The 24,460-nt window shown below is 41.4% G+C and overlaps 1 protein-coding gene across 3 annotated transcripts in view; it reads right to left on the bottom strand.

The window, feature by feature from the left end:
* The window catches only part of MYO19 (myosin XIX), a 119,633-nt gene that overhangs the window by 44,693 nt on the left and 50,480 nt on the right, over nucleotides 1-24,460 (bottom strand). For 2 of the 3 annotated variants that reach the window (XM_077481083.1, XM_077481085.1), the window contains exons 5-13: nucleotides 16,248-16,377; nucleotides 15,779-15,848; nucleotides 10,071-10,173; nucleotides 9,654-9,750; nucleotides 8,562-8,638; nucleotides 6,971-7,061; nucleotides 3,252-3,420; nucleotides 1,071-1,144; nucleotides 606-727 (exon numbers count right to left, since the gene is read on the bottom strand). In XM_077481083.1, coding sequence (XP_077337209.1) covers nucleotides 606-727; nucleotides 1,071-1,144; nucleotides 3,252-3,420; nucleotides 6,971-7,061; nucleotides 8,562-8,638; nucleotides 9,654-9,750; nucleotides 10,071-10,173; nucleotides 15,779-15,848; nucleotides 16,248-16,377 — 933 coding nt within the window. The remainder of the gene's footprint in view (nucleotides 1-605; nucleotides 728-1,070; nucleotides 1,145-3,251; nucleotides 3,421-6,970; nucleotides 7,062-8,561; nucleotides 8,639-9,653; nucleotides 9,751-10,070; nucleotides 10,174-15,778; nucleotides 15,849-16,247; nucleotides 16,378-24,460) is intronic. The other variant, XM_077481084.1, reaches the window with a different exon arrangement.

Below are 24,460 nucleotides of genomic sequence, written 5' to 3'. Positions count from 1 at the left end.
TTTAAAAAATTAGCCCGATCAATCTCAATTTGTAAAAAATTGCTCGATAAAACAGTATTTTTAATACTTTCAATGTAATAAAGTGGTTGTAGAGGTAAAACATTTTTACCTTAATGCATTCCCTGCATAAAGGTAAACAATATCTTTGTATTTGTATTGCTCCCCCATAAACACGTACCCAGGTCCTCACACGATCCAGCACTGTGCCCATCTGTAGCAGCTATCTCCTCTCTCCCTGCATCCACAAGATAGAGAGGCAGCAGCAGGAGCCATTGACTCCTGCCGCTGTCAATCAAATCCTGAAAGAAGGAAGTGGTGCCGAGCTATGCTGTGTGTGTCTATAGACAGACAGTCTTGCTTGGGAGTAATCCTGTATAGGCAACCCCATAGGAAGCGGCTTCCTATGGTGGCACCTGGAGAAGAAGAGGAGGAACCAAGAGCGCCAGGGGAAGACTCCAGAAGAAGGGGTTCGGGACTGCTCTGTGAAATATCAAAAACGTTACAAACGCTTTCAGTTAGATGGAGAAAACTGCACACAACATATATCACCGATACCAACAAAAATATGAGTGTCAAGAATCTGGACAACCGGGAATACAATATACCTGTTGAATTTTTAGGTAGTGGGTCACAAAATGCTGCTGAAGTTTCTCATTGGCATAATTTATACACAACTGCTCCAAGTTGTTTTGTTGGAAAGATTCAAATCCATAAACATCCAATAAACCTGTGCAAGAATAAAGGGAACATTTTCTAAATGGATATGCATACATATGAATACTTCATGCATATCTTTCTATAGAAAAATAGCCACAGCTCGCAATCAAGTTATGCCGATACAATTATTGTGATATGCTTAAAAAATAAATAAAAAAAATAAAATAAATAAAAGATAAAAATCTGTAAACTACTACTATACAGGTGTATACTGAAATGTAAAATACATACTGTACAACTTATACTGTGGAAAAGCCTTCTCAGACATGCTAGTGTGCTGTGTGATTCTATTAGTTGTAGTCGGCACTTCCATTTTTTTTCTACAAGCAATATTAAAAATAAAATTATAATACCAATAAAATTGCTCCAGTTAGTTGACTCGTCACAAATGCTTGCATTTATTACAGTAACCAGCCAGTCAAATAATCTGCAATAAAAGGGACAGGTTTAATTATTGAATGGTTTGGCGCACAAGACTATTCATTAAAGTTGGTGGTATTCATTCACAAAACATGGTAAAATCAGTAATTTAATGTAAAGGCTGTTTCCATTAGACTTTATTTAAATCAGGTTTTTTCTTTCTCAGATACTCATCTTAAAATCCTGGCACTACAAATCAACTCTGGGCTTGTGCTACAAGAATGTAAAGGGTTCTTTTCCAGTTTTACAGACCAAAAAATTGAGGTCAGCACAGATCCTTATTGTGATTCAGATGTTTTAACATACATCCTTTTCTGCCATCTATTTTTATACCTTACTGGCAATGACCAACTAACAAATAGGGTGAACAATACTGTTGGCTGCGACATGTATTTTCAGTATGATGGGCTTTGTTTTTAACACAACATTGTCCTAAAGAAACCCTGTTACATTTGGCTATATATAAACCTGTGGCCATATAGGAGGTACCCAAATGTTTGGACCTCCGTTACCTATTTCAGAGTTTCTTTACCAGAGATGCATGTGCCCCAGGAGGACTGCCTGTCAAGTTTGTTTATTACAGGTATTTATATACCACCAAAAATGTATGCAGCTCTTTACATATACACATTCACATTAGCCCCTGCCCCCAAGGAGCTACAATCTAATGTCCCCAACTCACATTCAAACTCCTGCCAAGTCCCATTTAGACAGGAGCCAATTAACCTAGCAGCATGTCTTCGGAGTGTGGGAGGATATTGGGGTACATGGGAGGTGCTAGGTGGAAGTGCTAACCACTTAAAAACTGTGCTGCCCAGTTCAAGGGTAATTCTTACTTTTTAAACTAAATGGACATGATTAGCTTATACATTTAAAACGGGTTTTAGTATTTTTAACAGTTTAAAACCATAGGGATTGTTTGAAAACAGCTGGGGTTATAGACTAAATTATCGTGGGATTGCGGTGTACCATTACTATGAACTGTTAGCTCAGAATTTAAGCTGGTTATTACCTGAAATACAACCCTAAAATGGCCCATATCCCTAGAAGTCTTCACAGGTATTCAGGCCCATGTTTTTTTTTTTCAAATATATGGTAGCTTCTAGCACCACTACTAATCTGCATAGTGGATGGGTGATCACGTCATTAAATTGAGCTGTCCACGTGCAGGTTCAGTTAACTTGGATGTCTGTGTAGCAAGTTCTGACTAAACACCAGTAGAAAATTTCTGTCTTTTGCTTTGCCTTTTCACAGGTAGGCGTGTAGAGGACTTCAGTGAGGGTGGTGGTCCCCAACTGCCTCTAAGCCCTTGTACACACGGTCGGACATTCCGGCGGAAAATGTCCAATCGGAACGTGTTGTTGGATAATCCGACTGTGTGTAGGCTCCATCGAACTGTTTCTGTCGGAATATCCGACGGACAAAGTTTTAGAGCTGGGCTATAAAACTTTCCGACAACATGATCCGATCAGACTTTGTCCGATTGTGTGTAGAGAATTCCGATCGGACAAAGTGCCACGCATGCCCAGATCAAATTCCTAGACCAAAGCTATTGGCTACTAGCCTGAACGTAGTCCCATGGTAACGAAAGAACGTCATCACGTTCCGGACAATCGGATTTTCCGACAACTTTGTCCGACCGTGTGTATGCAACACAAGTTTCGGACATAATCCGTCGGAATTTCCGACCGTGTGTACAAGGGCTAAGACTGAGAACTGAGCGAACAAAGACCACTGATCGCTCGGTCTTCAGCCTGCAGAGAGCTGTTGACTGTCACTGAAGCTCTGGGCTGTGGAGGGGACGGGAGGGGCTTTCTTAGGCTCTCAGTGGCATGCTGAGAGGCTGAGCCAGCAGCTGGTCCAGGCATCTGGGTGGATGCCAACTGTAATGTTAGGATCTTTCCCAAGCCTGAACTGGCTGAGTGAGGTCAGCCGACAGCGGGCTTTAGCTGAAAATGGGTCACAGGTGTGCAGAACAAACTGCTTCTCTCCTGTGATCATAGCTTTGGCTATACTACTCCTTTAAAAGAACAATTCTTTCTTTACATATTTTCATTCACAAGATCTAGTATCTTCAGAATGTCCATATTCAACTCCTCTGTTTTGTACCTCACCTGGCATATATAGATTTGGCTAAACAATCCCTTCGTGAGTCACACTCGGCTTTCTTGCAGGGTTTCTTTAATGCTTGCTGTTTTCCCGCTATTATAGTACGGTAGCAGAGCCTGTCCAGCAGGTGCTCAGCAGGAATCTTCAGCAGATTTGAAGTGGAGTAAAGAAACACTAAAATACAGTTATGGGAACCGATAGTTAACAAGCATTCCTAATGATTCTATGCATTTTAATGAAAATAAAAATTAAAAGCTCTCATAGATCTAAAGGAGTATATTTTCAATGTTAAACCCTTCCCACCCAAACCTGGCTTCCCTTTAATAGGGTCTGTACGCCACAGTGGGAAGGATCGACCGATCATGTGGCTGTCAAAGTGGTCACATGACTGGGAGCCAGTGCCACTTACTTTTAATACCGTAATTAGTACAGAGCGCTTTCTTTGACAGCTTGATCACTGCACTGGGAGTGTACAGTGAGCATGCTCACAGCATCAAAAGCTTTGCTGTCCATAGATGAATATGTGCGGTGTGTGGAGATTAAAGCATACCCACTTGCCACCACACATACATGGGCAGGAAGAAGTTCATTTTTAACTATTTATATTAAATGCACTAAAACTGGGGCATAAAATTAAGTTTATGCGTACAAAAAGCTTTTATGGCATAATAATAAGTAATAATGCATAGCCTAGTCATCCACTAACCTTTTTATTCTATTCAGGCAAAAATGTATGTTTTTTTTTTGTATTCCTGTCTGTGCAGTGCTTTCTGACCTTTCTAAAAAAAAAGCCAAACGCTAGCGCCTTATCTGCTAACATTTCTATACATATAAAATAATGTGGAAAAACACTATCAATTTATTTTTAGCAATATATTATTAATGTGGTTGAATCATCAGATTTTGGTGCTGCACAAATAGTTGCTCACCTAGTGTTCCAATATTACCGAGTGAGTGAAAACAAAAATGATCTGCAACTATAAAGTTACAAAGTACAGCCTCTCACAACACAAATGCCGCGTACACACAATCAAACAATCCGGTGGAAAAGTCTGGTGGACTCAAGTCCGCCGGACAATCCCCCCCGTGTGTAGCCTCCGGCGGACTTTTTTTACCCAAAAGTACGGCGGACTTAGAAAGTAGTTTTGCACTCCAATCTTTCCGTCGGACTCGCATTCGACGCCTCCTTCGCTGGCCCCGGCTACCTGGAGACGCGCTCAAAATGAGCGGACTTTTTTCCGGGCGGGAAAAGTCCGTTCATTTCAAAAGTACGGCGGACTGGCATACCAACGGCCAGATTGTCTGCCGTACTTTTGAAATGAACGGACTTTTCCCGCCCGGAAAAAAGTCCGCTCATTTTGAGCGCGTCTCCAGGTAGCCGGGGCCAGCGAAGGAGGCGTCGCTGGCTCCGTCACCTGGTATGGACTTAAGGGGAACCCCAACGCCGAAAAAATCAGCGTGGGGTCCCCCCAGGTCCACATCAGACCCTTGTCTGAGCACGCTACCTGGCCGGCCAGGAAAGGGGGGGGGGGACGAGCGAGCGCCCCCCCCCTCCTGAGCCGTACCAGGCCACGTGCCCTCAACATGGGGGGGTGCCTTGGGGAAGGGGGGGCCGCGTGCCCCCCCACCCCAAAGCACCTTGTCCCCATGTTGATGAGGACAAGGGCCTCTTCCCGACAACCCTGGCCGTTGGTTTCGGGGTCTGCGGGCGGGGGGCTTATCGGAATCCGGGAGCCCCCTTTAATAAGGGGGCCCCCGGATACTGGCCACCCACCCTATGTGAATGAGTATGGGGTACAATGTACCCCTACCCAGTCACCTGTAAATAAAAGTTAAAAAAAAAACACAACACACAAGGGTTAAAATAGTTTATTGCACAGCTTCGGGGGTCTTCCGTCTTCGGGGGTCTTCTCACCGGACTCCTCCGCTATCTTCTTCTAGCTCTTTTGCTAGCGGAGGAGCGAGGCTTTCTTCTTTGCCACCGCCCTCTTCTTCAGACTTCGGGGATCTTGTCCCCCTCTTCGGTTCTTCTTGCTGGGCCACCGCGCCTTCTTCTAGCTCTTTTACAGGTGGTGGCCCGGTCTTCTGTCACCGCTCTCGCTGTCGCCGTCTTCTGTTCTTCTCTTCAGATGTTGCCTCGTCGCTCTCTCTGCTCACAATGATGGGGATGCGGTGCACGGCGACTTATATAGGGACATCACCGGATGATGTCACCGCCCAGTATGATGTCACAGTCCCAGCATCCTCTGGGACCAAGGAAACAATACAAAACAAAACCCCTGGGCAAAAGGTTGCAATTTTTCCACAAGGTGAGGGAAAAATAAAACAAAAACTCCTTTACAACCCAGAAAGGGAACTCTGATCAATTCACTGGTTCCCGCGCCCACCCCCCCATGTTATTCTATAGTAATTTGAACTGTGAATACGATTTGTTTAAGTCACCCAGCCCATAAATTCCATTGCTGATTTTGCCATTACAACCTTAGGCAGTAATGTATTCTGTCATTTAACTACTCATGCTGAAAATAACCCCTAATCTGACAATTACATTTTTCCCCCCATATACAACTGATATTTTCTTGCCATTTGCACAACCCTTGGGATAACATGCTAAAAACGAACTACAGACAAACAGCTAAATACCAACTTAATCAAAGCAATGCCAGCAATGGCCATGAATTCAAAGTGAATGACACGGTTGTGCACGCCACGAGTATTCTTTAGTATTATGTGGGATTATATATAGATGTAGGTTCTCCAGACATACCTTCATGAACATACAGACAGAGCATCATAAATATTAATGCAGGCTCAATTTCAATAGTTTCATATTAAAATTGAATTTGAACTTCAGGAAAACAGCCTGCCAAAGGTTTTGTATTTCTTTACATCCAGCCCTGAAATGTATACAGAACTTTCACACAGCACAGCCCTTCACTTTCCCCTATAGGGTACCCACCTAACCCTACCTTTTCACAGTGAAAAGAGAAGCAGGAGACTGGCGAGCTCATCACTGTCACATCTGCAAATAATGCAGTGTTTACATATTTTTGTCCAACCCCTGTATATGGATATTGGGTCTTATTATAATAAGTGCAGCACCTTTATATATTTAATGGTGAGTAGAATGTTGCAACAAAAATGATTAACATAAATGTATAGTGCTGTCCCTTTAAGAGTGATATCCCCATAACAGTGCAAAGACTAAGCCCACACACAATATTTTATCAAACAAATCACATTTAAAGTGTCAGTACCATATATTTGTTTGATAAAATATTGTGAGTGGGTTTAATGTTTGCACTGTTGTGAGAATATCACTTTTAAATTGCAAAGCACTATACTGTATATAGATGTCGATCACTTTTCTTTTATGATCTAATCGTAACTTAGCTTCATCATTGCTATACAGTAAGAAGAAAATGTGTCAAGTTTCAGAACAGATTTTCATTTTCTATTTAACCCCTAAAAACCCACTGTCCACCAAATATGCCTTATCTTTTTCCTCCACTTATTTAGTATGATATGATAAGGTAGTTGCTGGCAATATCCACAGCTGTCCCAACCAAAGGAATAGAAGGGCAAAACTGTAGACTATGCTCTTGTATGTATTGGTTAATTTTTTTTCTGCTTTAGCATGCATATAAAAAATTGTGTGAAAGTTGTAAACTCTTTGGAGCTGAAAGTATTTTTTTAAGTTGAAAGAAATAAAATAATAACTGACCTTTACCATTGCTTAAAACTTCACATGGCTGGCTTTCATCCAGAGAATCACAAAAACTGACATTACCCAGATGCAAAAGACCTGATAAAATCTGTCATAAAATGGAACAAGACACGTGAGATGGGAGCCAGATCAGAAAGAAAATAGATCTTATTCACAATTTCCTGGCTGTTTTTATTTTATTTTATCACATATTCTCAAGAATGCAGTAGTAGAAGAAGAAACGGTTTTGGTAGGAGAACCCAAACAGAGCCTAGGACTATGGCAAGAAGATCTCCAGGAATTCCCACTGGATACCCAATGAAAGAGGATGATAATTGGCCAAACTCCAATTCAATTCAGATTGGCCCTTTCATTTTTCTTAAAGGAAATATGTTGGCTGTCACTGCCAACATACTTCTGAAAATACTGCTTGTGTGGCTGTTTATGTTATCATTGGTTTTGAAGTAACTGACCTGAAACAGGCATGCAACAAGGGAACTCAGAAGTACTGACCTACGTACTTTTTCATGGTCAGATGCACAAACGGACACATTTATTTTAACTCAAAAAAATTAGCCAAAAACTAAAATTTTCACTTTGGGTGCAAACAGTAGACATGACAAATAGAGAGGGTGGATCTCCCTAACAGGAGCAAAGAGCAAAGACAGCAATAAGAAGCAAGCAAAGTGCTATAACTACACCTATTGTATATTTGTTGCATCTTCCCATTCACACAGCATAACTTTAAAAAAATAATTCAAAAACAAAAATACTACATAGCTTTTCTTCCTCTTCTATGTAAAGGACTGTAAGGTTTACAATAATTAACCCTGTCTGTAAAGTGCTGAAAGATTTTCATCATCAGTTTTATAATAAATGTGCACACTGTCTATCCTAACAAAGGGTTAAAGATCTCAAAGCTTAGGTGCTACATTGTATGTCGATGTACTGTCCATGTCCCTGGAACAGAATCTAGTCTTTTTGGTTTCTAAATGGGTGGGCAACCACGGTCCTCCCTCCCATTTCTTCCTTATTTCTTTCTCTCCTTCCTTCCAGTATCCCTAATTCCACATCATTGGGACAGTTTCTTTTTCTGCTTTAGTAACAAGCTATGACCAATCTACATTTTTGACATGTACCTATTACTTACCTATAATTCTGGTTATTGTATCTGTGCCTTAAATCACTGTTTGATATTTCTTGTAAGTAATTTGAAAGCGAATGTCTCTGTAATATTGTTTATTTAACCAATAAAAATGTATTGAACCATTAAAAAAAAAAAAAAAAAAAAAAATCTGTCCCTCACATTGTCCAAAAAGAAGACAAATTTGAAAGTTAGTGGGGCTATCATTACATGTGTTGCCTTTTCTTACATAAGCAAAGCACAGGTTCACTGGAAGGAGGCAGTGCTGAACTTTAAAGTAACTGTATTGTACTACTCAATCGAGTGACATATACACAAATCAGTCAGGCAGATGATCCTGCCATCGCAATGGTCTTTTACTTATATGCAAACACATGCATATCCATTTTAGTGTATTAATTCTAAAAAACAAAATAACATTACTGCATTAAATTTGTGAGAAAGGTGAAGATTATTGTAACTGACCTTAAATATGTTACTCTGCTTTGATGGATCAATACCCAAATGCGTCATTGCATCTTTAGTGATTTTAAAGCAATCCTCTAGGGAAAAAAAAAAAAAAAAAGACAAATTCAGTCAAAATGAACTAAAAATCAGTTCTATGTAAACTTCCTAAGAACAAAAATGCAAAGCTAAAACAAGACATCTCTCCTGCCTCTAGCAAAAGCAGTTTGAGTGTTAACAGTAGTGGTTCTATATCTGCACATGTTGTGTATATTTACAGTACAGTATTTACGAATGTTTGTCATGATACACTAAGGCAAGGGTGCCCAACCTTCTGAAGAGCGAGAGCCACTTAAGCGACTTGGTAACCAGTCACGGGCCACAATGAGCAGATGACAGTTCACGTCCAATCTGCATATGCAAAGCGGACACAGATACAGCCCACTCTACTCTATGGGCCCTCTCATCTGATCAAATGGAAGGGGACGGATCCACTTTCCGTTTTTTTTTAGCAGATTTTATTGGAAGTAGGCGGGTGTAAACGGACACAAGTCTGTTGTCATCTGCCGCTCCATAGAGGTGAATGGAGGGTCTGATTGGGTCAAGACAGTTCATGTTAAAGGGGCCTAAGGCTACTTTTACACTGATGGTCTGCGGTCTACCCGCACCTGTAGCTTTCCTGCAGGTTAGCTGTACTTTGCCATAGAATTCCATCATATCCTGCAGGTGTGGTGCACTTTCTGAAAGTTACACCTGCGGATCAGTTTAAAAGCAGCCCAGTAACCACTGCAGAACAGATATGTCCATATATACACTGTGATTTTAGTAATAAACGTGCTGTCCCAGGCAGAGTGCATTTGGTATCACTCCACCTATGACAGGAGCCAGTGCTATAAAGGAAGCATTGGCTTATATGGCACTGCTCTGAAGAAGTTGGACTATGTCCCAATTAAATTTAAGAGAAAGGAAAAAGAAAGGTGAATAACTGTCTGATCCTTATGCAAATAAGGAACTAGCAGAAAGACAGTGGCCACAATTCACTAAGCGATATTTTACTGTATCCGAGTATGCCATAAAAATAAGGCAAAACGTTCCACAACCAACTGCTCTTACCCTCAAGGTTCTTATCAGAATTTGGGAGCCAAGAGAACTGTGCATTTTCTGGGAGATCCCATTCATCTCTTTCATTTGGAGAAGCACCTTTAAAAATCTGAAAAGAAATATATTTTTTTTTTTTTTTTAGAAAAAAAAAAGTATGATTATGAAACCAACACCTGGTAAGGTATTGCTATACATACTATAAATTTATATATATATATATATATATATATATATATATATATATATATATATATATATATATATATATATATATATATATATATAATTACATACATACATACACACACACACTTTTCGATAAACACAACCAATGGTAAATACTAATAATATGAAAAAAATACAATACATTAAAAATATTTTTCTAGATATAGAATTTTAGGAAAGATTTTTTTTTTTTTCTTGACACACCTGATAAAATATATGGAAGTTTCTTTCTGAAGGAGTCTGATGAGCTACACGTGTCTTCTCTAGAAGGTAAGTCTGGATAGAAGCACCAGTGATTTGCTGAGTTCTAATATTGAAAAAAAAACAGAAAAAAATTATAATAATTATGTTAATAATGCTACGGATTTGAATGTTAAGATACAAACAAGAACGTAAATAATCTTCCCACTTCAGCTATTAAAAAAATAATAATAATAATAATAATAATAAAACCAACACATTGGGGTTGATTTACTAAAACTGCCAAATCTGGTGCAGCTTTGCAGAGTAGCCAATCAGCTTCTATCTTCTGCTTGTTTAGTTAAGCTTTGACAATATAACCTGTAAGCAGATTGGTTTTCGTGCAGAGCTGCACCAGTTTTGCACTCTCCAGTGATTTATTAAATCAAGTCCATTGTCTATATTTGTTGGAGTTTTAGAAACCAATACATATTGGGGGTCTGCAAAATATATTAAGACCGCAATACACTATAATGAACATGACCAGCACTGAATATTCCACATTAAGATGCACAAAGGAATATCAGATACTAGGTATAGAGTTTAAAGGGTGTTGATCCTGGTGCAATTATCTTTAATGTTTTTCTTTCCACCTACAAAAAGAAAAAAAAATTAAGTGGCTGGTTCTCTATCTGGCAAGACCAACAACACAAAAATGGTTTTGTGTAAAATTATGAGGTGTGGTCACCAACCCCTACATACAATGGTTGATTAAATTGTTGTCACGATACATTCTTTAAAACCATTCAAGCACCTGCTCCACCATCACTTGTTTCAATTTGCTATGAACGTTTGGCTTTTCCAGATACACTTTACAAGTAATAGCTTCAGGTTTGCAGGGATATGGCCACTGAGGTAAAGTAGATTTACACTCCACCCCTCCACTTTTCATGTGAGACGACTAATTGCATTCATCTTTATGGCAGCTAGGATATACATAGGGAGATCCCGGAGGTCGCCCATAATCCCCTTTGATCAGTTAAAGGCAAAATTGACATGGATCATGATCAATGAACGTATGGTGGCTATTCACCAGGACAAGCTAGCCCACTTTGGGAAAGCATGGACTCCAAGGATAAAATACCTGTCAGAATCCATCTGATCTGGAGGGAGGGACACTAGCACCCTGTATAGCAGGGCCATAGCCTAGCACAGACACTACCACTTCCTTCCCGTCTTTTCCCCATCTCCTTCTCTACGGGTTTTTCTCTTACCTAATCCCCCATGCTCTTTTTTTTGTTTTTTTTCATTCTCTATTCTTTCTACAAGATGGACCTTTAACTCATTGTTGGTCCTGAGCAACTTGGTAAATAAATATAAAGCGGAAGGGCTCGCATGAATCCAAGTAAGGGAACAGGCAGCAGTTAAAGGGATTGTAAAGTGAAATTTTTTATTTTTTTTAAAATAACAAACATGTTATACTTACCTCCACTGTGCAGCTCGTTTTGCACAGAGTGGCCCCGAACCTGGTTTTCTGGGGGTCCCTCGGCGGCTGTCTCTGCTTCCTCCCGCAGGTACTTCTCACATTCATGCGAGCTCCCTCGCATGGCGAGAAGCACCTGCGGGTGCGCTCCCGTGATACAGCCGGCGGCTATAGCCACTCGCTGTATCACACGGCCCCGCTCCTGGCGCGCTGCATCATTGGATGTGATTGACAGCAGCGGGAGCCAATGGCTGCGCTGCTTTCAATCCATCCACTCCAGCCAATCAGCGGCCAGGCTGAGCAGCGAAGAGGAGGGCGAGCGCGGGATTTTCGAGGGGTCAGGTAAGTAAAACGGGGGGGGGGGGGAATGGGGGCGTCAGCAGTGTGAGATGTTTTTTCACCTTAATGCATAGAATGCATTAAGGTGAAAAAACATTTACCTTTACAACCCCTTTAATATGTTCAAATGTTATTTCTTCACACTTACTTTATTTCATATTACACAATAGCTCCCCCTGTTGGGGATGATGCAAACGATACTCAGGTTCACAGTCTACGGTTTGGATTTTACATCTTTAGTAACCTGACCAATGAGTGGGAAGCTACTCATAGGCCTGAGAGATATTGGACTGTTTGACTTTGTCATTCTTTTTCTTGAATGCTCCCAGTTCCTTAATATGTTAGGCCAAAGTAGGCTTTCCATAACGCATTACACTTTTGTGTTAATGTTGAAAAAAGTATCAATAAAAATTATTGAAACAAAAAAAGTTAAAGATTGCTACTACACAAAATTCAGATGACTACAAAAGTTGCACAGTGCAGCTCTGAACCTCTTCTTCTTGGGTGCTCCCGGCCCCTCCTCTCCTCAGTGGGCTCCCACAGGAAACCGTTTCTTATGGGGGCTCAACAGCAGACTCGCTCCCGAGCTGCGTTCTGTGCATCTATTGGCACACATAGTGTGGCTTGGCCCTGCCACCCACCACAGGATTTGAACGACAGCTGCTTTTGTCATCTCTCCTCGCTACTGGCGAGGACAGAGCCAGATTGAGTGGTGTCAGGTAAGTGTTTGGGCCATGGAGAGATGCACAGATAGATAAAAGCTTTTAACCTTAATGCAGAGAATGCATTAAGGTAAAAAATTGTTTTGCCTTTACAATCACTTTAATATTTCATAGCCAATGGAAGACCTTCTGCCTATGTAATGATTTTAGCTGAATGCCATCTTCCCAAATTCCTTTTCTACAGGTTATGCCTCTGCCTAACTACGCTGCACTCTGGTTTGCCTGCCAGCAATTACTAAACACATGGTGAACACCACTTAGATAATTAGCTAAACAATTGATGGCTGCCGGTGCTCACCTCAGCCCACCACTGTGAATAGAAATGAAAGAAGAAAGGTACAAGTAAGCGTGAGTTAATCGCGTGAAACAAGTCAACCTATTTGTGTGTAAATGTTTGGCTTGGTGACAAATAAACAACTTTCAAGAATCTCACTGTGCCCGTGGTGTGCCACCATTCCCTTTCTTCTTTCATTCGCCAGCAATTACCAGTGGAGCAAGCCAATGGGTCAGGACCTGAAAGTGTAATATACTGAAGCCCAAGGATGACCTTAGATGACTCAGCAGGCTGATCTGAATAAAAATGAACGGATTTCTCCATCCACACAAACCAGGTGGATGGAAGAATCCTCCCCCACTGTGTCATTGTCAGAACACAATAACCAGTGACTGCAGCTGATGATCAGCAAAGCTTTTCTATTATTCACCATTTGATAGAAGTTGATAATTACATTGACTTCTGTTGAGTGGGAATGGCCATACATAGATCAACATTCGGCCAATCCCTGTTGAACTGTCCGAATTTTGATCCATCTATGGACAGCTTAAACCTCCTTGCAGAGGTCCATGATGAAAACCAGACACTCAGTGCTGCAATCTCATATCTTCTTTTGGTGGCATAAAGCATCCAGTCTACTCCTGTCATCAGAAATAGAAGCTTAGGAAAAGAGGGACTCAAAAAGGTACAGCTGTCAACTGAGAAATAACAAAACTGAAGAGAAAGCAATGTGATGTTAGCAGGCTTTAGCACTAGATCCTGCATTTGTTTTCTCTATGGACCTCACTCTTTCTGCAATGTTTGAAGACACCACCGTAAGAGTCCTAACTCTCTAATCACCTAAGCGTCTCTGATTGTCATGGTGAAATGCATGTTAAAGAAGAATAGCTATGAAAACATTTAGGGAACTAGGTGGTCTAGATACAGCGGGTAAAATAAGTACTGAACATGTCACCATTTTTCTACGTAAATATATTTCTAAAGGTTCTATTAACATGAAATTTTCACCACATGTCAGTAACAACCCATGCAATCCATACAAAGAAACCAAAACAAATAAGTTCAGAAATGAAGTTATGTGTAATAAAATAGAATGACAAAGGGAAAAAATATTGAACACATGAAGAAAGGGAAATGCAAAAATCATGGAAAGCCAAGACACCAGTTGAAATCTATCAGTAATTAGAAAGCAATCCTGCCCCTTGTGCAAATTAATATCAGCTGGTTCAGTCTCAACTGATGGCCTATAAAAAGGCATCTCATTACCAAGATGTCACACAAGAAACATTTAATGATGGGTAAAAGCAAAGTGCTTATTGTTACAAAACATACTGAAAACAATAAGTAATGCACTCAACCGCCATGGTCTGTATGCACGCCCATTACAAGACTCTATTGCTGAAGAAAAAGCATGTTGAAGCTTTGTTAAAGTTTGCTGCACAACAATTAGACAAGCCTGTGAAATACTGGGAGAATATAGTCTGGTCAGAACTATGAACTCTTTGGATGCCATGATACACACCATGTTTGGAGGTCAAATGGCACTGCACATCACCCCAAAAATACCATACCAACAGTGAAGTTTGAAGGTCGTCATGGTGTGGGGCTGTTTTCCAGCACACGGTACTGGCAAAACTTCAGATCATTGAAGGAAGGATGAATTGTACAAAGACATTCTTGATAAAAATCTGCTGCCATCTACCAGGATGATGAAGATGAAATGAGGGTGGACATTTCAGCAAGACAATGATTCTTAATACAAAGCCAAGGAAACTGTCAATTGGTTTCAAAGAAAACATAAAGCTGCTAGAATGACCCAGCCAATCACCTAACTTGAATCCAATAGTATATCTATGGAAAGAACTAAAGATCAGGGTTCATAGAACAGGTCGATGGAACCTTCAAGATTTGAAGACTTATCTGGAAGAATGGGCCAAAATCACACCCGAGTAATGAATGCGACAAGTTTCTCCATATAAGTGGCATCTTGAAGCCGTCATTACCAACAAGGATTTTGTACTAAAGTATTAAATAAGTTCCAGTTAGTGTGTAAGTTTCAGTTAGCGTGTCAACACGCTCATAGTCCACTAAAACTACAAATCCACCTACCATAGTAGCAGATGGGATTTGAAGTTTTTTCATTCAGATATCACAGAAGGGGGTGAAAGCGGTACTGAACAAGTTAAAGTGATTGTAAAGTCTTGTTTTTTTTTTTTTTGCCTATAAACAACAAACATGTCATACTTACCTGCTATATGCAGTGGCTTTGCACAGAGCAGCCGAAATCATCCTCTTCTCAGGTCCCTCTTCGGCACTCTTGGCCCCTCCCTCCTGTTGCGTGCCCCCACAGCAATCAGATTCGGACACAGAGCTGCAAACTGGCCCCGCCCCCTCTGTATCCTCATTGGCTCACTGACTTTGACAGCCATGGGAACCAGAGGCACCCACTGTATGTCTCAGCCAATCAGGAGGGAGAGTCCCGGGCAGCTGAGTCTCTCGAGCAACATCACTGAATTGAGATGGGCTCATGTAAGTATTAGGGGGGGCGGCTTCACACAGAGGCCTTTTATCTTAATGCCTTTAAAACCACTTTAATCCTCATGTACATTGAGCGTTTGCTCAGCTCCCCTGAAAAGCTGACTAGAAAAAAAAAAAGCCTGTGTGCGCGCATGGCCACATTAGCTAACATAAAGGTGCTTTTAAAGGCTGAAGGGGGGGGGGGGGGGAATAAAATAAAAAGACAAAAAACGCCTGTATAAGAGGAGTTTTTTTTTTTTTGCTCTCTTTTTAAGCCTTATGTGCATGAGCCCTTACATGTAACACCATAAATATGGGGGCAACATATCACATGCCTAAAAGGTGAAATTAAATGATCCTTTAATACTAAAAGAAAAATATTTGATGATAAATTTACCTGCTTAACTGTAGTTGAATATATTTTCCAAATCGGCTACTGTTGTTGTTCCTTAAAGTGCAGGCATTACCTGGACATAAGTGATAGGAGACATGTCATTTTAGTAATATTTTTCACTGTAAATGTAATCCCAATAATATGCAATAAGTGACATTAGGAGGTTCAAATAATATTGTGAAGCCTTTAATACAATGTGCAGCTAACTAGAATGTGATGCTTTTTTGGGAAGTAGTATTTTTTTTTTAATTTGTTTTTTTTTTCCCCATAAAAAGTGGAATTACCCTTTAATGATTGTTGCATCATCCCAATGTGGAAATCAAGTTAATTCTGAAATCGCAATTAAAATGTTTGTTCAGAGACACATGCAGTATCTACAGTATATTAGGGTGACATGAACATAAAAAAGACATAATAAATTAGGTATAAAAAAAATAAATAATAATAGCTCTAAAAATATATGAACATTTACCAAATGCTTCCATAAGTGGATTAGAATCAAGAACTCTGCTTTCTATTCTCTCCACTGTATGACTGGACCACTGTGAATTGCTAGCAGCCACTGTAGCATAAAACTTCATTAGGCAACGTGAGGTCCATGTCTATAAAAAAAAAAAAAAAAAAAAAAAAAAAAAAAGAAGGAAAGAGATGTATCCGTTTAATCAAACTAAAAGATCACAAAGAATCAGAAATAAAATATGCTTTTTTATAAAAAAAAAATAAAAAAATTCTTGCAATGGGCCTCTAACCGCTTTCCTTCTGGCCACTGTATATAAACAGCCAGGTGGGACAAGCATTGTTCTGGGAGGGCATACCGGTATAGCCTCGCAGAAGCACGCCTTGAGCTGTTACCGGGTACCACTTGATTGCTGTGACCAATCACAGTAATCACATGTCCAGTAGTAAACAACGCCGTTCATTCACAATGCCATTGCTCACTAATGGGACCTTTGTGATTCATCACGGCAATCACATGGCACAGGGCCAATCACATGCTGTCACAATATTAAACAAACAATGTAATCATGAATGGGGTGTCAAACACAGTTGGAATGATTGATTACTACCCCCCCCCCAGCAGTACAGTGTCATTATGGTAACACTGCACTTTGTAAATAACTTTTTTTTAACATACGGTCACCAGTAGTGTCAGTGAGCTATCATTGTACTGCTGTGGTGATGATCAGCTACAATGGCTGGCATCGTCTGATCACCAGACCAGTGCTGCCAGTCAGTGTCCCTAATCACTGCCACACCAGTCCCAGTGTCCCAGATGATTTCCACACCAGTCATATTGTCTCTGATCACCGCCACACCATTACAGTGTCCCTGATCACCGCCGCATCAGTAATATTGTCCCTGTCAGCAGACGAGTGTATGCCAGTAACAGTGTTCCTCATCACCACCACACAGTCATCGCAACACCACACCAGTCTAAGCCAGCACACCTGTCCCCAATTGTCGCCACCCCAGTCCCAGTGTACATCAGGAGCAGTGTTCCTGATTGTTGCCACACTAGTCCCCAGTGTCAGCAGACCAGAGTAAGCCAGCAACAGTGTTCCTGATTGCTACCACACCAGTACAGTGTTGTATCTGCCTGCACTAACCCTGCTCTGTTTGCTGGCCATGTCTCTGCCTGCGGCCTGAACTGACCCATCTGCAGGTCTGACTGACTATGTCCCTGCGAGACACCAGTCTCAGCCATTCCCTGCTGATAACTGCATTCCTGGAACCACTGGGACACCTTTGTTCTTCTTTTCTTTAACCTCCTGTACTTGTGAACATGACATTGCTGGGGGCAGCTATGTACCAGTAGGATAGGCTTGCTTGACTTATAGGAACTGGGACTGCTATAGGTTATGCTACACTAAGCTATATTCCCTGGCCACTCATATGGAGGCTACCATTACAGTACAAGGGTCTGGTATAGCTTTTGGGTGGGGCCCTTTGCATTTTTTTTATAATTTTTTTTAACATTTTGGTGAGGTGGTTTCATTCAAAAATATATATATATATATATATATATATAAAAAAAAAAAATCTATACCAGATCCTAAAAGGCCAGAAATTGGTTATTTTACTTACAGCTGTCAGCAGGCAATCCCGCTGCCAGCTAATGACCGATTGAGATTGATTGTTAACGTGACGACCGTCCGCTCCTTAACAACCATGTCAGTTACTGGTTGTTAAGGACACCGCTGGCCGCCTGCTCCTTAACAACCAGCTAGTGACAGCTGTGGTAAGGATGCCAGCTACCGCTGGCAGTAAGTCACTACAGACTTTCACTACTAGACTACCACAGGACTTCATAAAATGACCCATATGGTATTTCAGTATTTTTTTATTAATTTTTTTTGTGAATGCTAAAAAAACCTTTTTGAAAAATGATAGCAGTATCTTACAACATACTCAGTCCAAAAAGTGAAAAAGTCTCACATATTTAGCAGAATGTGTTTTTGAGTGTAATTCTAATGATGCCCATACTGTGTGTGAGAAACATACAACTTTGTATAAAAAATATTTTCTTTTTCTCTCTGCATTTTCCAAAAACATGTGGCATGAAAATAGGTCTTCAAAACAATCACTATGCATCTTAGAAAATACCTTGGGGTGTTTGCTTTCCAAAATGTGGTCATTTTGTGAGTGTTTCTACAGTCCTAGTGCTTTAGGGCTTCCAAAAATGTGATCTGTGATTTTGGGTCTCTGTGGCTAAGCTGTGAGAAAGTCTCACATGTGTTTATAGCCATACTCAGGAAGAGTATCAGAATGTATTTTGGGTGTAATTCTAAGTATGCCTATAGTAAGTGTTAGGAATATCTTATTAAATGACAACTGACATATCTTATTAAATGACAGTCTGACAAAAAGACTCACTTTGCCTTTTAGCAAATACTTCGAAGTGTTTGCTTTCCAAAATAGGGTCATTTTGTGGCTTTTTCCACTGTCCTACAGGGCCCCAAAAAACATGATAGGTAGTCAAGAAATTAGATGCATCAATTATGCAGCTTAAAAGTCTAAAGGTGCTCCTTGGATTTTGGGCCCCTCTATGCATCTAGGCTGTCGTGGTATTCCCATACTCCGGAGGCAGAGTACAAATGTGTTTTGGGGTGTAATTCTAAGAAATCCTTTGCTGTATGTGAGAAATAACTTAAAATTACAACTTTGTGAAAAGCAGTAGAAAATGTATTAAAGTTTCTTAATTTTTCAAAATATTGTGACGAAAAATTATAACTTAAAAAGGGTAAGATCACCTTTACATTTACAGAAAAATCTGTAAGGTGAACTTACACAGGACCCCCTCCTCACTCTCACTGCCACAACCCCCCCCCCCCCCCCCCCAACCACCACCACCACAGTCCCGCTGACCTGCAGAGCGGTGATCTTCCTTTCGGAGCACTGGTATAGCCGCCTCTCAGCTCCAGGGCTTAGAAATCCCAGAGCTTTATCTCCTAAACGTCCCTCTTCAGGAGGGATGTTTAGGGTTTTGGCGCTGACCAATCAGAACCCACTTAGCCGATCTCTCAGCGAGAAAGAAGAAAAGTAAATGCCCTGGAGCCATGAGCCATCTCAGAATGGAAGATTGCCGCGTTGCAGGTAAACAGGACGGGGGAGGGGAAGGTTTTAGGAAGGGGTCCTGTGCAAGTTCCTCTTACAGATTTTTCTCACTGTGGATATTTGTACGGTTCTGGCATTTTATGGCCTCAAAAAATTAGATATGTAGTCATTACATCAGGACTGATCAATTTTCCTAACAGACACACACACACACACACACACACACACACACACACACCCCTGTTAAACTGTCACGTTTCTGTGAAAAAAAATGAGACAAAGATAAATCATTTCAGAACTTTTTAATCTTTTTAAAAGTTTTAACCTTTAATGTGACCTATAAACTGTACAATTCAATTGAAAAACAACCTTTATGGGTTAACTAAAATAATCTGGTCGCATAAGTGTGCACACTCTTATAACTGGGGGTGTAGCGGTGTTCAGAATTAAAGTGGTTAACCCACTTCTATCAAATCTTCTTATCCCTTCTGTACCTTAATATCATGTGTCCCTGTGCCTGTGTTCTGTAAAAAAATAAATAAAATAAAAATATCCACCAATATTGATAGAAGCTCTGCACCGGGTGCACAGCTAATCCTCTCCTCTCTTCTCTCTTGGCTCACAGCTGCAGTGAGCGGGGCAGAGCCATCCCACTGACGTCAGCCAGGGAGGAGGGGGAGAGAAGAGAGAGCCGACAGTCAGCTGAGCGACTGGAACCACGTTCATACAAAAGGTACAGATCAGCAGATTTTTTACATTAACCAGGCACACGTTATCAAAAGGTACAGAGGGGATAAGACAATTTCATAGCAGATACGAGAGGAGCAGGAGCGGGCGCTGGTAGAAGCAGGGAAGGGAGGGAAGGGGGTAGGAGGACAGAGAATACACAGACACAGGTAGAGCTGCGGATGACGGAATCACGCTAATGGACCACTGTGTCAGGAGCTCAGCAGCCCTGATTATCGTGGGCCGTTTGCAGAGGGGAGGGTATAGTCAGGCAGGATCGGTCAGTTTTTTGGGTATACAGGGGGCCAAATGACACAGCACTGTGCTGTATAAAATGCCTTAAAGGAACAGGATCTGTTTGTTTTTCGTTTTTTTGGGGGAGTTAAATGCTTTAAGCAATCACATTCAATAGGAGTCAGTAACTGCCCGCCATCATTTAAAGTGCCTCTAAATAATCACATCAAAGTTCAGCTGTTCTAGTAGGTCTTTCCTGACATTTTCTTAGTCACATCCTACAGCAAAAGCTATGGTGCACAGAGAGCTTTGAAAACATCAGAGGGGATCTCATTGTTAAACTGTATCAGTCAGGAGAAGGGTAAAAAAGATTTCCAAGCCAATTAGATATACCATGGAACACAATGAAGACAGTCATCAAGTGGAGAAAATATGGCACAATAGTGACAACACCAAGAACTGGACGTCCCTCCAAAATTTATGAAAAGACGAGAAGACAACTGGTCAGGGAGGCCACCAAGAGGCCTACAGCAACATTAAAAGGAGCGGCAGGAATATCTGGCAAGTATTGGCTGTGTGGTACATGTGACAACAATCTCCCGTATTCTTCATATGTCTGGGCTATGGGGTAGAGTGGCAAGCTGGAAGCCTTTTCTTACAAAGCAAAACATCCAAACCCAGCCAAAAAACACATCTGAAGTCTCCCAAAAGCATGTGGGAAAATGTATTATGGTCTGATGAAACCAAGGTTGAACTTTTTGGTCATAATTCCAAAAGATATGTTGCAAAAGCAACACTGAACATCACCAAAAGAACACCATAAACACAGGGAAGCATGGTGGTTTCAGAATCATGCTTTGGGGCTGTTTTTCTTCAGCTGGAACAGGGGCCTTAGTCAAGGCAGAGGGAATTATGAACAGTTCCAAATACCAGTCAATATTGGCACAAAACCTTCAGACTTCTGCTAGAAAGTTGAACATGAAAAGGAATTTCATCTTTCAGCATAACAACGACCCAAAGTATACATCCAAATCTACAAATGAATGGTGAAGAAGATTAAAGATTTGGAACGGCCCAGCCGGAGCCCAGACCTGAATCTGATTGAAAATCTGTGGGTTAATCTGAAGAGGGCTGTGCACATGAGCTGCCCTTGCAATCTGACAGATTTGGAGTGTTTTTGCAGAGAAGAGTTGGCAAATATTGCCAAGTCAAGATGTACCAGGCTGATAGACTCATAACCAAAAAGACTGAGTGCTGTAATCAGATCAAAAGGTGCTTAAACAAAGTATTCGTTTAAGGGTGTGCACACTTATGCAACCATATTACTAGTTTTTTTTTTTTTTTTTTTTTACTTCCCTCCACCTAAAAGATTTCAGATTGTTGTACAATTTATAGGTTAAAATGGTGGAAAGTTCTGAAATGATTTCTCTTTGTTTAATTTATTTACAATACAGAAACCTGGCAGTTTAACAGGGGTGTGTAGACTTTTTCTATTAATTGTACATACATAATTTCACAAAAGTGAGTACACCCCCCACATTTTTTTGTAATTATTTTATTATATCTTTTCATGTGAAAACACTGAAGAACTGACACTTTGCTACAATGTAAAGTAGTGAGTGTACAGCAGGGGTACCCAACCAGTGGCCCGGTGGCCCTCCTGCTCTGGGATGGCGGGCTGGCAAGCCCAGATTGCAGGGTGTCTACCCACCATGCCAGAGCATCAGTTTTGTCAATGAAGCCAGCGGTAGAGGAAGCAAGCAGTTGCAGAGCAATGCCGCATAAGCCAATGCTTCCTTTATAGCACCCGCTCCTGTTATAGGTGGAGTGATACCAAATGCACTCTGCCCGGGACAGCAAGTTTATTACTAAAATCACAGTGTATATATGGATATATCTGTTCTGCAGTGGTTACTGGGCTGCTTTTAAACTGATCCGCAGGTGTAACTTTCAGAAAGTGCACCACACCTGCAGGATATGATAGAATTGTATGGCAAAGTACAGCTAACCTGCAGGAAAGCCACAGGTGAAGGTAGACCGCAGACCATCAGTGTAAAAGTAGCCTTAGGCCCCTTTAACATGAACTGTCTTGACCCAATCAGACCCTCCATTCACCTCTATGGAGCGGCAGATGACAACAGACTTGTGTCCATTTACACCCACCTCCTTCCAATAAAATCTGCTAGAAAAAATGGAATGTGGATCCATCCCCTTCCATTTGATCAGATGAGAGGGCCCATAGAGTAGTGTGGGCTGTGTCTGTGTCCGCTTTGCATACGCAGAGTGGATGCAGAACTATCATCTGCTCATTGTGGCCCGCAACTGGTTACTAAGTCGCTTAAGTGGCCCTCGCTCTTCAAAAGTTTGGGCACCCCTGGTGTACAGCTTGCATAGTGTAAATTTGCTGTTCCCTCAAAATATCACATAGCCATTAGGCTCCTTTCACACATGCGGACCGTTCAGGTCCGCCGGTCAGTTTTTCAGGCAGACATGAACATGCGCTACATTTACCTCTATGGAGCGAAGGATGTCAGCGTTGACATGTCCGCTGACATCCGATTCGCTAAATGCAGACGGATGGAAACCCCTGCGGTCCGTTTTCATCCAATCCCCCATAGACGATAGCTGGGCTCTGACAGGTCCATCCATGCACAGTGAGCAGAGAGACGGACCTATCACCTGCCGCTTCAGCGGATCGAACCTTACTGAGCAAGCGGAGTCTGTCAAAAACGGACAATAAGGTGTGAAAGAGCCTTAATGTCTAAACCGCTGGCAACAAAAGTGAGTACACCCCTAAGTGCAGATGTCAAAATTGTGTCAATATTTTGTGTGGCCACCATTTTCAAGCACAGCCTTAACCCTCTTGGGCATGAAGCTCACCAGAGCATCACAGGTTGCTACTGGAGTCCTCTTCCACTCCTCCATGATGACATCACAGAGCTGGTGGATGTTAGAGACCTTGCTCTCCTCCACCTTCTGTTTGAGGATGCCCCAAATGTGCTCAATAGGGTTTAGGTCTGGAGACATGCTTCCATCACCTCTACTCTCAGGTGCTTTCAGTAATCCATGTCCTTAGTCTGCTTGTCTTCAGCAAATGGTTTGCAGGCTTTCTTGTGCATCATCTTTAGAAGAGGCTTCCTTCTGGGATGACAGTCATACATAATCACTGACAAGCTGACCCCCCACCCCTTCAAACTCTGTAGCAATGCTGGCAGCACACAAAATTCCATTTCCCAAAGATAACCTCTGGATATGATGCTGAGCACGTACACTCAACTTCTTTGGTCGACCATAGCAAGGCCTGTTCTGAGTGGAACCTGTCCTGTTAAACTGCTGTATGGTCTTGGCCACCATGCTGCAGCTCAATTTCAGGGTCTTGGCAATCTTCTTATATTTTAGGCCATCTTTGTGTAGAGCAACAATTTTTTTTCAGATCCTCAGAGAGTTGCCACGAGGTGCCATGTTGAACTTCCAGCGAGAGCGATAACACCAAATTTACCACACCTGCTCCCTATTCACACCCGAGACCTTGTAACATTAACAAGTCACATGATACCGGGGAGGAAAACTGGCTAATTGGGCAAAATTTGGACAATTTCACTTATTGCTAGAGGTTTAGACATTAATGGCTGTGTTGAGTTATTTTGAGGGGACAGCAAATTTACACGTTATACAAGCTGTACACTCACTACTTTACAATGTAGCAAAGTGTCATTTCTTCAGTGTTGTCACATGAAAAGATATAATAAAATATTTACAAATATGAGACTAAGACTTAATATACACCAATTTGGATTATTTTTCACCAAAGAAATGTAACCAAATACAATTGGCCTAAATGTGGTGATTAACCACGTGCCGCCCGCCAATAGTCAAATGACGGCTGCAAAGTGGTTTCAAAATCCTGACCGGACGTCATAGGACGTCCTCAGGATTTTGAGCCGCTGCGCGCCCCTGGGGCCGCGCAACGCGTGATCGTTGTTGCGGGGTGTCAGTCTGACACCCTGCAACTACGTTCTCGGTAAGGAGTCTCCGACGGAGACTCTTTACCACGTGATCAACCGTGTCCAATCACGGCTGATCACAGTGTAAATAGGAAGAGCCGGTGATCGGCCTTTCCTCACTCGTGTCTGACAGACGCGAGTAGAGGAGAGCCGATCGTCTGCTCCT

This window comes from Lithobates pipiens, unplaced genomic scaffold, assembly GCF_037356315.1.
Source record: "Lithobates pipiens isolate NorthernLeopardFrog02 unplaced genomic scaffold, aLitPip1_a1.2 Scaffold_16, whole genome shotgun sequence".
NCBI classification, from domain to species: Eukaryota; Metazoa; Chordata; class Amphibia; order Anura; family Ranidae; genus Lithobates; species Lithobates pipiens.
Note: the sequence above shows the minus strand (reverse complement) of the source record. Positions and strands in the feature narration are given on the sequence as shown.